The sequence below is a fragment of the Zalophus californianus genome, chromosome 1, assembly GCF_009762305.2.
Source record: "Zalophus californianus isolate mZalCal1 chromosome 1, mZalCal1.pri.v2, whole genome shotgun sequence".
NCBI lineage: Eukaryota > Metazoa > Chordata > Mammalia > Carnivora > Otariidae > Zalophus > Zalophus californianus.
Window position 1 is genome coordinate 106,919,007 of NC_045595.1, and position 16,639 is coordinate 106,935,645.

The window sequence follows — 16,639 nt, forward strand, 5'->3', positions numbered from 1 at the left end:
TATCATATGACAGTGTGCTGTCAGTGATTTTCCAAATATAACGTGCCCTGCAGACTCTGTTAACTACACATTTTGTTTTTATTAGTAAGAAAAGAATAGTAAGCTATATATTGTCCATTTTGATACTCTGTCAACCCAGACATTCATTTGGATTCCCAGTCCTTGTTCTTTAGCAAATTTTATATATGTACACACACGCACACACACACACGTTAAAATTGTTTTACAGTGAAATGGTTTATTTTGAAATAATGGGAGTTGAAAAACTGATTTTACAAATGTTTCCATTGATTAGCTGCCATCTGAGGGCTAACGGTTGAAAATATTTTGCAAAATACAAAGACAAGGCTTTAAGTTCTGCTTGTAGGAGAAAAGACCCATCATACCTTTGGCCTAGTCCCACAATAGAAATTTATAAGTAATCTTTTTTTTTTTGAAAGTTACAATCTAGATATAGGGATTGTATCTTTTAAAGGACTAGATTTAGCAATATAGAAAAGCAGTGTTCGGTGTTGGTGGAAGGACATATTGGTAAACATTTTCTTGTAGGAAGCATGTTCACAGTTAATATATGCATATACATTATGTTGTAAGTATGTTATTGAAACCACTCAAAATGTAAGAATAGTTTTATACATACATTGCAACGTTGTTTGTGAAAAATTAGCATTAACTTAGGTGGCTGCTATTAAAAAAATGGACATAGAGTGGGATAATACATAGTTGTTAAAAAGTATTTACATTGACCTATGTGTATTGACAAGGAAAGGTCATTATCATATATCCTGGAAAGCAAGCTTCAGAACAATATGCTTATTAGTATGTTTCCATCATTTCTGTAGGAATGATAAACTGTATGAGTGTGTATGTGTATGTGAATGCATAGATAAAGACTGTATATACCATACTAATAATAGTGGTTACCTTTGGGATGATAGGGGGTCTGATTTGGTGGTGGAGTGGGGGCGGGGGGGGATTCACCTGGATTTTATTAAAACCCTTCTGTATGGTTTAAATTTATTACAGTTGAAAGTGCATTTATTTAGTGATGTCTAAAACCAATGAAAGGAAGAAAGAAAAGATGTGGACTTGATGTATATAGTTCATGTAAATTACTTGCTAGAGATTTTTGTTCACTATTTTAATTTATACTTTACTATCTCTTCCATTATTTAGTAGTTTTTATCTCTATACAGAGAATAGCCTTATAATTTATACCATACTTCTCAGTACACCAAAAAAGCAGAATCATAGTTGAGAGTGCAAATTGTTAATTGACTTTGAAATAATTTAGATTATTGTAGTCACTGGAAGGGTGGAAGTCTAGGTCTGGAGGGAGAAAAGAGGCTTAAAAATTAAATAACAGTATTTGGTTCAAATTTTAATTTGCTCCTGAGCCTTTACAATTCTAATATGAGAATCCTTTATTCTCATAGTCCTAATTGCACCACTTGATGGGTTTTTATTTTATTTGACATCTCTTTCTGAATGTGAGCTCTGTGAAGACATGACATTTTCATGTATGTCTGCAAAAAAGTTCCTGTGAACCAGTGACTCATCTGCATTGCTTGATGCATTTATAACGAGATTTCACTTTTTAAATATGTTAGAAATTCAAGGACATAGAGCAACACAAGGGTGTGTTAAACAATGTACATGTAGCTAAAAAAAAGCAGGTGTCATGGAGACAAATTATCTTTCCAGCTAATATTATGTTTTCAGACTTGTAGATTTCAGTGTGTTTCTCTTTTTTATAAAAAGTTGGTATATTTACACGCACACACCCTCCCACACCCCCACAGGAATATTATGCAGCCATAAACAAGGATGAGACTTTGCCATTTGCAGCAACATGGATAGACCTGGAGGGAGGTTATTACACTGAGTGAAATAAGTCAGACTGAGAAAGACAAATACCGTATGATTTCACTTATATGTGGAATCTAAAAAAACAAATGAATAAACAAACAAAAAGCAGAATCAGACCTATAAATACAGAGAACAAACTGATGGTTGCTAGAGGGGAGAAGGGTGGGGGATGGGCAAAATGGGTAAAGGGGAGCGGGAAATACAGGTTTCCAGTTAAGGAATAAATAATTCATGGGACTAAAAGGCACAGCATAGGGAATATAATCAGTGATATTATAATAGCATTGTATGGTGACAGATGGTAGGCGCATTTTGGTGAGCATAGCATAATATATAAACTTGTCAAATCACTGTGTTGTGTATTTGAAACAAATGTAACATTGTATGTCAACTATATTCAAATAAAAAAATTTTGTATGTTAAGCCTTATAAGAAATACTGAGATAGGCGTGAACTAAATATGCCTCCCTGTTCCTTGTCTCTTTTAAGGAAACGTGGACCGGCTTTTAAATCTAGGCTTCTGCAAAATTCATTCTGAAGCTCTGAGTTATAATATAGCAATTGCAATAATATGAGCGTAATTTGTTGTTGTGCACATCTCAGACCTAGCTGAGTATGTGAGTTATGTGGAACCTTCTCCAAAGTATACTTAAGCTACACTGAAGTGAAAATATGAGTTGTCAATGCATGACCTTGTTTTGTTACATATCTTCCTTCCTTCCTTCCTTCCTTCCTCCTTTAAATTAGGGAAAAACAATGGGGGTCTTGACTCACTATTAATTAGGGAAAATATAATTATATTTATATGTGAGTGTATGTGAATTTGTGATTTTTTTAAAAATTTTAAAAATTTAAAAATTTTTTAAAAGCTCAAGGTAAAACAGATTGTAATATTTTATTGTTATTAGGAATAAATTCTTTTTTTTATTATTATGTTACATTAGTCACCATACGGTACATCATTAGTTTTTGATGTAGCTTTCCGTGATTCATTGTTTGTGCATAATACCCAGTGCTCCACGCAGAATGTGCCCTCTTTAATACCCATCACCAGGCTAGCCCATCCCCCCACCCCTCTCCCCTCTAGAACCCTCAGTTTGTTTCTCAGAGTCCATCGTCTCTCATGGTTCGTCTTCCCCTCTGGCTTCCCCCCTTCATTCTTCCCGTCCTGCTATCTTCTTCTTCTTCTTCTTTTTTTTTTTTAACGTATAATGTATTATTTGTTTCAGAGGTACAGGTCTGTGATTCCAGTCTTACACTAACATTGGTATATTATTAAGAGAATGCTTGAATTTATTTGTGAAAAAAGGTAAATTTTGAGGGCAAATATAGACCATAGAAATATTCATAGAATGATAATAGTAAACCTTTATAGCTTGAGTATTTGTAAAGTTTTCAGTAAGAGGTACATTTGTAAAATGATAGGGAGTTTTGCTGATTAAATGGAAAGGAGTTGTTTATGGACTGTGTTGTGTCATGAGAAGTCCACTAATTCATTAAATTGGATACATTCAAGTAATACCATACCATATTTATAATTGGTTTCATTCATTATATTCTGAGGAATAATTATTTTAGATCTCTTTAGTTAACTATAAACATACATTTTACTTAATTTTCTCATAATGAATAATAATTAAGCAACACATATTTTGGGCAATCTTCAATAGAAATGTCAGTGCAATTTCCCAGATTGAGGTTACTATGTTAGGTTTTAAATCAGACCTATCTGGAAATTCAAGATTCATCTGTTAAGATGAAGCTTTTGTACTTAGATATACTTGATATTGAGATATTGAGAGCTATTGCCACTTAAGATTTTAAAAATTCTGGAAAGTGTGACAACTATGATTAAATCTGGTTCTAATAGATATCCTTTATTTTTGGTGTACTCTCTTGCTCACATGCGCTCTCTCTCTCTGTGTATATACATACACACACACACACACACACACATATATGTATACATATATATACACACACATAGAGACAAATACTATACATATATATATATGCAGTATCTGTAGTATATATGTAGTCATTTCTTCTCATGTTGACTTTATAATTTAGCTCAGTTAGTTGAGTCTGCTCAAGTGAAAAACAGGCATAGGTTAATTGTGGAGAAGACCTTAATGACCACTGGTTGTGAGAATGATTTCTGCCCTGGAAGGAAAGTCAGGACAGTGGGACAAAGAGGTACGCATGCAGCAGATTTCACTGATGCACAGGCGCCATGGGAATATTTCCTCAGTTTTCTCATTAATCACTTCATAGTTCTTTTTGAGTTGGGCAATAACAATATTAGGGAGGCATAGATGAATTTGCTACCATTTCTCATGCAATGAAAGTCACATTTAAACATGTGTTAGGCTGAAGTACCACCAACCTTGTAAGAAGGTAGGTGATGTTATTCAAAGGATATAAATGTGAAAAATTTAAAACTAAGATTTTGGCCCCCCGTTACTATGCCAGATAAAATTAACTCATTTGAGTAAACTTTAGAATCAAAGTCTATAATTATGGCGTTGCATTGGGAATAACAATATCAGTGTTTTGGCATTCACAGTTTTGTCATGCTAATTTCACATTGGTAGATTCCATTTGGGTCAATGTACCATTTTCCTGAAAATTGCCAGGATGGTGAGATTTGTTTTTTCCTACCATTTTAGCTCCTGAGCACATAGCAGGATTGTTAATTTTGTTGTTGTTTGTGTTCTGATTTCCTAACTGTTTGTTATTTTGAAATATTAAATGATATGGATAGATCAGAAATTACTACGTAAGGCTAACAAGATGACTTTTTGTGTAATATGTAGAGTAGGCAAAACACTAAATAGGCTTAGTGTTTTTTCCTGAAGAACGATAAAGTGGCATTGTAGTATTATGTCATTATACTTTCTTGTAGAATAGACGGAAATGTTAAAAGGCTGCCTGTTTGAATATCATCAGAAAAAAAATGCAAATTTCCCTTCTTTTGCCAGAACTGAAGACTGATTCTGTCAGAAATTCACAGATAATTATTTAGATGTTTTAAATTTGCAAAGCCACATGTAACTATTTCAGATTCTTCTGTGGATAAGAAAATCTTCCATCAACTTCATAATTGAGGAGGTATATAAATACGGTCCTGTGTTAACTTCACTGCCTCACTCTCTCTTTCCAATGAGTGGAGTTGGATGCTGGTTTCATTCAGTTTTGAAGGTAACATTGCCAGTGTATCAAACAGGCCTTTTAACTTATAGAAAATACTTTTAAACTAGTATTCAGATATACTAAGAAATGTTTAGTCACGCCACAAACAGATCGCTGGCTGTCTCTGGACCAGGCACTGTTCTGGTGCTGGCTTGTTTAGTGGAGAATTAGCTTAACAGCTGCCGGCTCTCATGGAGCTTACATATTAATGGCCAAAGTAGATGATAAGCAGATAGTAAGATAAGTACATAATATTACACCCAATCCTAACAAGTGCTCTAAAGAAAAATAAAGCAAGGTAAAGGTCTGGCAAATCTGGGCTGGTGTTGAGAGGAACAGAAGGCCGGATACTCTTTGACAGTGGCTGGAAAAGCTTCCAGGAAGGTAACTTTGCAGTAGGGACGGGATGAAGACCTAATTAGGTACAGAGCTAGTGAGCCACTGAACAAAAGTACGGCCTGCCACTGTGATATTTATCTTCTAATGATCTTAAAGCTTTTAATTTTTTTTTTTTTTATTTTGCCTGATACAGGAGACCATTCAAAATTCACTTTTTAATCATTGCGTAGAGGCTTCCTGTTTTCTTTGGTCTTAAATATAAATACGGAAGGGACAATAATCATTTTCTATTGAGTGCATGCACGTTTAGTGAGTTGCTTTTGGAATTCTTATCTTTGGCGATAGTGTATTTCTTAACCAACACTCCTCCCTTATCCTTCTAGTAAGGGACCACTTGATGATTAGGGTACTGAGCCTACCCGAATTGTAAAGGAGTGCTTTGACAGACCATAGATGACTTATTTCAGTTACCAAACTTTCCTTTTCTTGGCAGCAGCTTGTCAGCCTAACACAGAGCAATGTGTCAGACTGGCCAGCCTCATTAACAGTCGGCATGTGCGGTTGAAAGTTATCTTTTTTTCTCAGCAGTGTTCCTAAAACTTCAGTTATTTGCATATCTCCTTCATGATTTTGCCAATATATTCTTAGGTTTTTTTTTTTTTTTGTATATTAGTCTTATTCTCTAAATTACTTCTATTAAATGTTAGCTTCTTTCTAAGCTATGGTATCCACGTGATCAGAGGCTTGATGAGCTAGTTTTTGCATTCTGATGCATCTCTTAAAATTATGTTGTTTCTGCATCACTTAAAATGGCCATGGGTGCTACCCATAGTGTGCTTACCCCTTGCTGAGAAACACTGATCTCAGCTTTTTGTTATATAGAGTTGAATCCTGCTGAAGACTGCATTAACCCATTCATACTGCAGTTTTTCCCATGTAATAACTAACGGCCTTGTTACTGTATTTAGTACCTTAATGAGTAGAGAAATGGCTGTACAGCTTCCAGAAATGCTTAGTTGGTTTGTATACTGAAATCTCTGTTAATATTTGGGGCAAGCCCTGGGCAAAATTGTACTGTGAGTTAATTCACTAAAGTCATGCATTGCTAATTATGGACTTTTTGACATCAGTGAACCTGGGGGAAAAGTTATGGTTTAGGGCAAGGGGCTTCTTCTTGTCACCATCAAACATTAGAAGCTGGCTTTCTTTTCCAGTTAGATTAAAGCTGTCTTAGTAAATTAAAAAAAAAAAAAAAAAAACCTCAAATAATTACTCTGTTAACTTCCTCAGTATGTAAGCTATTTCAAAATCAAAAGCTTATGAAAAAAGTCCCAAAAATTCCCAGCTAACTGCTCTGGGATGCAGGAGGACCAACCTCCCTATATTTGGTTCAGAAGAACTGAAATGATTACTACATGTATATGACTACGACATTTAACCTTGCTCGTAGAGGCCATCCAGTTCTCCAAAACAAAATTTCAGTCTCCTACCTTGCAAGCACCTCTTTATCCTCTAATGCAGTATGTATGCATCCCTTAAATAGATTTTTATATGAAGCCATCCACTGTCAGCTTTGATGCTAATATATATTAGTTGCTGTGAGACTCATTATTAGTAATTTGCCGCACTCTTTTACTTTATCCTTGATTCTTTTCTTAGCTTCCTTCTCTCCAGCTTTACATTTTCTTCTTTTCCTTTCTATTTCCCCCTTTGTATCTTAAAGTAGAAAATGTATGTTATTTCTAATATCACTCAAGGAAGAATTGGATCTTGGTTGTTACAGCAGAACATGCTTATTTGTAGAACATATCACGTAATGTGAGGAGCTCTTTGGTTAGTGTTTGGAATTTGATCAATAGGTGCAAGAGGGCTTGTTTTTATGTAAGTTTTAAAAAGTTTGAGTCTTACTGTAAAACTATTAAATGGTCCAGTCCTTTTTTTTTCTTCTTTTTTTGGTGCAGGGAAGTTTATTATAATATGTTGAAGTATAGGTCAGAAATTTACTTCAGGGGCGCCTGGGTGGCTCAGTTGGTTAAGCGACTGCCTTCGGCTCAGGTCATGATCCTGGAGTCCCTGGATCGAGTCCCGCATCAGGCTCCCTGCTCAGCAGTGAGTCTGCTTCTCCCTTGGACCCTCCCCCCCTCTCATGCTCTCTCTCTCTATCTCATTCTCTCTCTCAAATAAATAAATAAAATCTTTAAAAAAAAAGAAATTTACTTCAGAAGCAATTTAGCTGTTAGTAAGTATCTTTCAAGTAGAAATATTTCCTTCATAATTATTTACAAACAACATATATTTTGGGGGCAAATATGTTTGCAAGAATTCTCACAATGTGGAAATTACCCACACACTTTTAAGCACCTTCTCTATCTATAGAATAAAAATCCATTACCAGCTGAAATAATGTTTTGGGAATTCAGTATTGATCCAAATCTTATTCAATCTTAATTTACCAAAACACTCAATTATGAAGAGTTCCAGTCTTCTCTGAAGTTCTTCTGTTTGAAAAAAGAGAAAGGTTATAAGACAATAATCTGATCTCAGCAATTTAGATGTAATCTCTTTTCATTACCCCAGCGCCCCATATCAAGGACTGGCATACACATTGCTAGGTGCAGCTACACTAACAATGCATAAAAGTTGGTGTCCATTTTGACTGCTCAGTCTCTATGCCTAGTTAGAGGAGACATTTTGATTATCATCTTTGCGTGTATATTTTACAATTAAACAGTATTAAACTTACAAATATGTGTGTATCTATAATTTTTTCAGTAACCCTTTGTGAAGTGAATAGAGTATCTGTGCTATGGAAAATAAAAATGTCCAAAGTATCCATTTGCAAGCACTTTACTAATTAAAGTATATTTTGTGCCCGAGTGAGATTAAGCCTGGAACATGGCAGAGGGGAAAAATAATCAACTCTAGATATTGATTTTGTGGTTGTATTTAGACATAACCACCGACCAATGAAGATATTTCTAATGGTACCATTATCCTTTCTCATGCTGTGTGGCGCCCATAGATCATGCTGAGCTATTTCCTTGCCTTTGGGGATGCAATCTTATGTACATGTTTATTCCTGTGAGTTTGAATAAAATTTATTCATTTATCAAATATTTTGAAAACGTCTGTTATGTTCCAGGAACTGGGATAAAAAAAATGGTGATAGACCCTGTTGTCAGGGGATTTATAACCTTGGGGTCAAAAGAGCTATAAAATACTGAGGGTATTCTGAGATGGAATAATGTTTAGCATAGTTGGCCCAGCCGTGGAGAGAAGGTGATATCTGAATAGCAACTTAAAACAAGAAGGGATTTACCAAGCTGAAGGGGTGAAGAAGAGTGTCACTCCAAACAAAGGGTCAGCATGTGACAAGTCCCAGGAGCCTACACCGGCATGGCATATGCCAAGAACCTTCCCAGCTCCTGGCAGCTCCTCCCTATGGGAGAGGATGCGAGAGGGGCAGCAATGGGAGAAACGGAAAGATAAGGACAAGCGTAGTCTTTGAATTTGGCTTGAATTAGAGCATCGACGGCCATTGCTGAGCAGTAAAGTAATGAGTTGTGGAGGTCACACTGATATAGATTCAAAACTGAAGAAGCAGAAAAACAGCACGCGTAGATGACCCTTCAGACATTTGTCTTGGAACAGCCGATGAAGAGCATTAGGGACAGGAAGGACGCGGAGCTAGTCAGGGCCTCCTTCCTCCTGCCATGCCGCCTCCTCTAGTCCAGAGCTACTTCAGCAGGTTGAGGGCTAAGAGAAAGCGTGTAGACAAGGCAGGGCATTTACAGACAGAGGGAATGTAAAGGGAACAGATGTTCTGAGAAGGAGCGAGTCGAGGTGGACGCTTAACAGTGTGCAAGCGAAGGCAAAACTGGAAGACGAAAATGAAAGATACGGAAAGAAAGCTTAAAGATGGTGGGGAGGTGAGAGAGAGTTCATGTCTGAGGGCTACTCTTTTGACTGTGAGATACTTGTGACCTGGAAGATCATCGCAGGCTGCAAGCGGGAGGAATATGGAGGAGGAAGGAGGGGCTGGAAAGTGTTGACGTTTTAGAAAAGCTGCTATGGGGAATGTCTGAGGGAGCTGTCCAGGGCTGGAAGAGGATTCCTAGGCTGCGGGAGGGCCTGTGTGACCCAGGAATATAGTAATTTATACAGGAAGTGGTGGGTTGTATGGGTGTGTGTATGTGTTTGAGCGTGTGTTTGTGTGGTTCATGTGTGATGTTATATGTGTGTTTATATGAGTGTGTTCATATGTGTGTTTGTGTATTTCCTTGCCCTAGAGGTAATTCCAGTCCAGATGTAGTAATCGATGATTTAATTTACGGAAGTTATGGAGCTCCGTAAATTTTCCATCACTGTGCTGAGCCCTGGGGTTCTGAGACGAGTGACATTGTTTCTGACATATAATTTAGTGGGTCATATGTAGAAGTGAGTAACAGACCATACTGGGGTGCAAAGATAATTCAGAAAAGATCTCATTAATAAATGGGTGGATGGAGATGGAGAAAGTCACATCTTGGGAGTTTCTTGGAGGAAGTGACATCTTAGCTGGCTTCCAAAGGAGGTGAATGGTTGCAGGTGAGGCACTTGAAGATTCTAGCAAGAAAGACAGAAGAGGTTGTTGGACACAGATGGGTACAGGCTGAGGGCCTGGAGTAGTTGAGAAATCCTGAGTGCAGAGCAGAGTCAGGAAGGTGGATGAATCTTAGAGTTTATGACCAACTTGCCTTTGTTTTTATATAATCAGGAGTTAGGACCAGAAAATGTTTTGAAAACAAAAATATTTCTTGAGTTGGTTCTTTTTAACCTTTCTCAAAAGTTGTAGTCTTACTACAGTGTTTCCCAAACCTGGTATCTGCTAGTTTTTTGTTTGTTTGTTTGTTTGTTTTGTTTTTAATTAGTATTAAGAATGACAGTATTCGGGCACCTGGGTGGCTCATTCAGTTAAGTGTCTGCCTTCAGCTCAGGTCATGATCCCAGGGTCCTAGGATTGAGCCCTGTGTCAGGCTCCCTGCTCAGTGGGGAGCCTGCTTCTCCCTCTCCCTCTGCCCCCTACTCATTCTCTCTCTAGTGCTTTCTCCCTCTCAAATAAGTAAATAAAATCTTTAAAAAAAATGACAGTATTAATCCTTAAAGAAATTTTTAAGAATTCTGCTAGATATCCATAGATAGATCTGTTTGGGTTCTATTTTTACATATTCATATCCTGTATTCCAGTTTCCAAATTATGGTTCCACATGTACCATATGCCAATTGGCCATATTTGGCCTTCGAAGAAGTAAGTGTGATCAAACACTATTATATTGTGCCAGTGCTTTTTTGGAGTGCAAAACTTTTGGAGTTATTAAAGCCTTGTTTCCTTTGTTGGTAACATTCAAAAGAAAAAAAAAACTGTACTTTTGTTTCTGTAACTACTAAGCATTTTCTGAAAGTTTTTCCATCTCGATTGAAAGAGAAAGTAAGTTGTGAGAGGCAAAAATGCCCTCCTGTAAGGAGCAGTCTCCTAGTAGTGCAGAGTTAATAGATCATCAGGCAACAGGGGATCCCCCAGCCCCCAACCTCCGGCTTCGTTCGTACCTCCGAAGTGCATCATGCTGCCCAAATCCAATTGCTCACTTAATATTTAATGTTTCTGTGATGGAATCACTTTCCCCCTTGAGGTTGACTTCAGATTTGCCAGACACACTGACAACACTGCACTCCTTATTTTCCCCACATGACCTCAGCTTCTGCTTAAAAAATGTTCAAATAAAGGATGCTTTTGTTCGCATCTCGCCTGCCTGTGATATATTGACAAAGTGTCTGCCGGCTGAATGGAATAGTTTTACAGTATGAGAGCTGCTTTCAGTGGAGGGGCAGGACTTGGGCTTTAGAAGGAAGTGAATTGGATAGGTCAGGAGAATGTACCATTTGTAAACACCCCTTTCCTTTTTTATTCACGTGTCAGGACAGCAGGAGCAGGCTGTTCAGTGCCTGTCCCTGCACAGAGCCAGAGGGAAAAGCAGCTTGGAAGTCAGCTGCAATTTTTAAACCTTGCTTTTTATTCCCCGGTAATGATCTTCAAGTGCTTGGACTTGTCTCAGAAGCTGTTTTGAAACTAACATGGTTTAGTCCACTAACTGCATGTTGGGTAAATTCAAAACCCACATGCTCGTCCTCTTGCAGTGGAATAAGTCACATCTGATGGACATTTTCTGTGCTTATAGCATAGTAATGAACGTCTGACAGGCGCGACCTTTCATAAGACAACCCACACTATTGGCTTTCTGCCCAGAATATTGCTGCAACACTATCTGTGATTGGTTATCTCTCTATCATGCATTGCTTCACAGGGGGAAACGGCCCCTTTTTTTAATAAATCTACGATGGCTGGCTGCAATATGTCTCACTGTAAGTATTGTGTGTGTGTGTGTGTGTGTGTGTGTGTGTGTGTGTGTGTGTGAGAGAGAGAGAGAGAGAGAAAGAGAGAGAGAGAGAACGAGCGAGAGAGACAGACAGAGAAGGAGAGAAGCTGACTTGAATATTACTTAGTCTGGTAGCACATGGCAAGGTTGTGATACTGTAGGGCATCAGTGAAGTGCTACTTAGTAAATCTTAACCTATCTCTTTTTTCTACAGGTTGGTACTAAGAAGTGCCTTTCCTGACGTCTCTGCTGCTTGGACCCGCTTCTAGAGCAGTCTCTGCTTTTGCCTTGCTTGCTGCCAGCTAGACTGTGACGACAGCACATCCACCCTCCACCTCTAGCCCAGACACCCCCATTTCTACTTATAATCAAGACAAAAGCTCTAAGTATCTGGCATTGCCCTAGGCTGCTTTAGTTTTAAAAGAAAAGTTTGCTGAAAAAGTAAGATCTCTTCTGCCAGGAAATCAAGGAGGAAAAAAAAAAATCATTTTCTCGATTTGCTCTAAACTGCTGCATCTGTCTATGCCAAACTAATCAATACCGATTGCACCACCAAACTCCATTGCAAATTCAGCTGTGAGGAGATTCCCTTTCAGACAACTTTGCTGAAAGCAGCTTGGAAATTCGGTGTCAAAGGGTCTGCCACGTTTTCATGCTTGCATTTTGGGCTCCAAATTGGCACTGGGAAGGGGTTACTGAGAGCACAAGGCTGATTCGAGGCCCTACTTTTAAACGTTCATCTACTTACAATTCTAGTATTTCTCTAAATACCAAAACCTCTTTGAATTAACAGTTTCATGCTGTGAATTTCTAGTGGGAGATCTTTTCCTTGATATTGACAACACAATTTTCCATGTACTTTTAAAGCAGGGAGTGGGAAAAAAGTATTTTGGAGGGGACATTTTCATCATCATTTTACAGTTTTATCAGTTCAGCATTTTTTTTTTTTGCTGTTTTTTTTTTTTTTTGTGGGGGGGTTGGGTTTGTTGGTTTCACTGAAAAATTTAACTACCTGTAAAATCTAAACATGGCTGTTAGTGTCACACCAATTCGGGACACAAAATGGCTAACACTGGAAGTATGTAGAGAGTTCCAAAGGGGGACTTGCTCACGGCCAGACACGGAATGTAAATTTGCACATCCTTCGAAAAGCTGCCAAGTTGAAAATGGACGAGTAATCGCCTGCTTTGATTCATTGAAAGTGAGTAAATATTATATTATTTTAAGGATACGCAATAAATGAGTAGAGGGGATGTGGACATTTAGTCCATTGAGTTTGGAATTATGGATTGCTTTGTTAATAGTTTAGCTATACGGTGTGTTCTTACTGATGTTTTTGGGGGTGGGGGACTTTTATTGAGAATCAATAGAACCATGTCTGGCCAAACTTTGTTATGAAGAACCTCATCAGTCCTTTAATGCAATTTTTTTTTTTTTCTAAAACAGAGTATCAGCATACTTTTTACTTAGTAATAGCAATGTCAACGTCTATAGGAATAGTAAATGTAGATACGTAGGTGTGTTAGCATATACACAGATTATACAAGGCCATGGCAATAGCTGAATGAAGATGATAACGTTTTTCCTTGTTTGTAAAGGTGCTGTACCGTTGCTTGTAAAAGAACAGATTTCTAGGCAACTAAACTTGGCTAGACTTTTTATATTAACATTTTGACATTGTGGGTTTCCTTTTTATTGTATAAGCATATTCTTTTAAGGCCAGAAGCAAGGCATTTTGTGGAAGATAGAGAAGTAAGGTTCTCTTCCTGCTCCAGTACCCTATCTGAGGCATAAACTTTGTTGAATGTTGAGTTTTATAAATAAGTAGAAACTTTTAAGTACTGTTACTTGGATTTTTTTTTTTTTTAGCTCCTAAACTCTTAATGTGAAATAACTTATTTTGTTGGACCCTGATTATTTTGAAATTTGTAAGTCTCAGCTAGGAGTGTTAAAAGTTAGCTTTTGTTGGGCACCATAATACTGAAAGATCTGCTTTAGTCTATCTTGACATTCAAAAATGTCATTGGTTCGTGTTTCAGGTATCAAGTTTGAAAATGCACCTTTTAAAAAGATAGCATATGTGTCTTTATTCTGACATGCAAGGTCAAGACTAGAAATGTGAAGATTCCTGGGTACTTTCACTTATTCGGTTTAATTGAATTGCCTTTGAATACTAATGTGCCAGTGGAATTCATTCTTTGAACCCGTGGGGGGGGGGGTCACTCTCATTTCTACATCTATAGAGAAGTAAAAAGTTTCATAGATCCATCTTGTCTTTTGCAAAAGAAAAAAAAACTGCTGTTATAATAAAAATGCTTTCTTTAATAACATGGGGTGAATTAACTAATATAGTCAACTCATATGTTAACTCATAACTCACCCTGATGTGTTATGAGTTAATGTATGAGTTGACTGTTTCAGTTAATTGCTTCTTGGCTCAGCTTGGGCTGCCTACTTTGCTAAAGTTTTCGCCAAAGACTCAGGATATTATCTTCAGAGCAGCGTATCAAGGGAGGTGTTCACAACAAAGATATCTTACAGTGTTAGATTATTCTTAATGTCATAGTCATAAAGATCAATAAGCCAAAAGTTATAAATTACCATTGGGCCTTTCTCTTACTTTCTTTTGAAAGGCTTCGATGAAGGAAGGGCACAGTGATTGTACCTCTGTGAATGTGTATTCCTAAATTCCTGCTGACTGAATTTAGGTGTGATTAGAGATGGGGACCCATAAAATGAGGGGCAAATGGCTAATTACACTTCTCAGTAGCCAGCTGTGTCCATAAGTAACCCTGTTTTGACCCAATTACTAGTAAATCCAATTTTTAATCCTACAGACAGTTGACGGTGCACTCGTAGCTACAAAATGAAGGACATTAAACTTGGCTGTGACATTGAGTGGTTTCACAGAAGACCTGCCTCCACAGCATTTGGAAACATTGTGAAATGTTAAAATTCAGTTGCTATTTTTCCATCTCAAAATATTTTTTTAGTGGCTGCTCACTTGTGGACACAGAACAGTCTCCCTTTGAGTAAAACAGGAGCATTGCTTAATGACATGCTGTGTGGGTAACAAGATTGAACTGCCACATCAGGGACTTTTTTTTAATAACGAGTAATTTCAAGATTTGAATTTACTTATGAAATGAACTCAATGTTGCAGCTAATCAATGCAAACTTTGTCCTTATTCTTTGTCTTTCTAAGAGAAACTGAAATTTAATTTATGGTGTCTGAAACTTGGTAAAATATTTTGATTTGAATAAGAGGAAAAAAAAACAAACACAAAATTTATTTGTGGTGGAGGTTCATACCCAGAACAATAGCTCCTAAAATGTTAGTGAAATAACCAAATTAAGAATTCATGTAACATATTTGGAATATGTATTAAATATTTACGTTTCAAAAACCATCTTTCTTAGATACATATTTATAACTAACACATTGTGTGATTTTTAATACAGTACTTAGATTACTGCCTTTTAGGTAGTTATCTTCGTGTATTCAATGTTGTGACCAAAATAGATCAAAAACATATTTTAACAGTTAAGGTAACTCTGTGACTCATGCTTGAAGTTCTGAAATTTGGGAGCATTATGAGGTTTCCATGCCAATAACCACTAGATCATTTGTATTGTTTCAGAGAGTAAACGGAAGGAATTTGGAAAACTTGTAATATCCTGACTTCTTTAATTAAGTGTGTTGTATGTATTCCTACAATCCATAGTCCAGCCTTTTGTGAGTTCTTGAGCCATGAGATGGAGGTAGCCTGTGTAATCTACTATTTTTAGCAAGTTAGGAAAGCAAACCAAATACTCTGTGAGAGGACCCTGTGAAATGGCTGTACCCTTCAGCTGTGCTGCTGCAGACTTTGGCCAGGCTCCCAGGTGACTTACGTTCATAGCAGACTCCTACTTAGAAGAGGAGAATTCGTTTCATTAAAAACAGAAGTCAAACAGTTCAAGACAGTATTTACGTAAAAGAAACCAATTGGCATATTGCTAAAGGTAACAGGAAGAAGATTAGCTGATGGCATTTTAGTTGCATATCGGTGATTTCAAAGTTTAAATAATTAACTTAGATTAAATTTACTGCGTGAAAACACAGAGTTCTGTATCTCAGTAGATGTGTTGCTAAGTGAAATGGGAGTACATGATAATTAGGAATATGTGTATATATTATGTTGGAAATAGAATAGTAACAGGAAGAGAGAGCAAAAGTTGTAATAATGTGTGTTATTTTAGAAATTAAGCACTATTTTAAACACTTTATTGTTCTCACTTAATTTTGCTTTTGTACTTGCAGTCTCAATTGATAACAGTCTAAGAATATACTCAAATTGAGAATTAGATCGTTTACACACCATAGATTTGAGTTACTTCAGAAACGGTGAACATTTGAAAAGGTAGATTATTTTAGGCCGGAGAGGATTTTTTTTTTTCCTTATGGCTTGTGAAAGGGATACCAAAGGGGGAGAAAAAAGCTGAAGGAAAAATGTCAACACTCCAAGCTGCCATTAGAATACTATATTTAAGAAATGATTCAAATAACAGTTAATTGACAAGTTACCTGTTTTCTTCAGTAATAATCAGTCAACTAAAATTTAGGTAGTTGTTTAAAGGAAGCGTACAGGGACGCCTGGGTGGCTCAGTCAGTTAAGCGTCTGCCTTCTGCTCAGGTCATGACCCCAGGGTCCTGTGATCGAGCCCCGAATCCGGGCTCCCTGCTCAGCAGGGAGTCTGCTTCTCCCTCTGCCTTCCCGCTGCTCATACTCGCTCTCTCTCACTCACTCTCTCTCTCAAATAAATAAATAAAATCTAAAAAAAAA

The 16,639-nt window shown here is 37.2% G+C and overlaps 1 protein-coding gene across 17 annotated transcripts in view; it reads left to right on the forward strand.

Annotated features, from left to right (window-relative positions):
• The window catches only part of MBNL1 (muscleblind like splicing regulator 1), a 201,540-nt gene that overhangs the window by 42,336 nt on the left and 142,565 nt on the right, over nt 1–16,639 (forward strand). For 11 of the 17 annotated variants that reach the window (XM_027584005.2, XM_027584004.2, XM_027584009.2 and 8 more), the window contains exon 2: nt 12,028–13,014. The exons of 4 other annotated variants lie outside the window; for them this stretch is intronic. In XM_027584005.2, the coding sequence (XP_027439806.1) occupies nt 12,841–13,014 (174 nt within the window). In that variant the 5' untranslated portion in view covers nt 12,028–12,840. Of the gene's footprint in view, nt 1–11,400; nt 11,800–12,027; nt 13,015–16,639 lie in introns of those variants that run through there. 2 more of the 17 variants (XM_027584006.2, XM_027584018.2) reach the window with 2 other exon arrangements.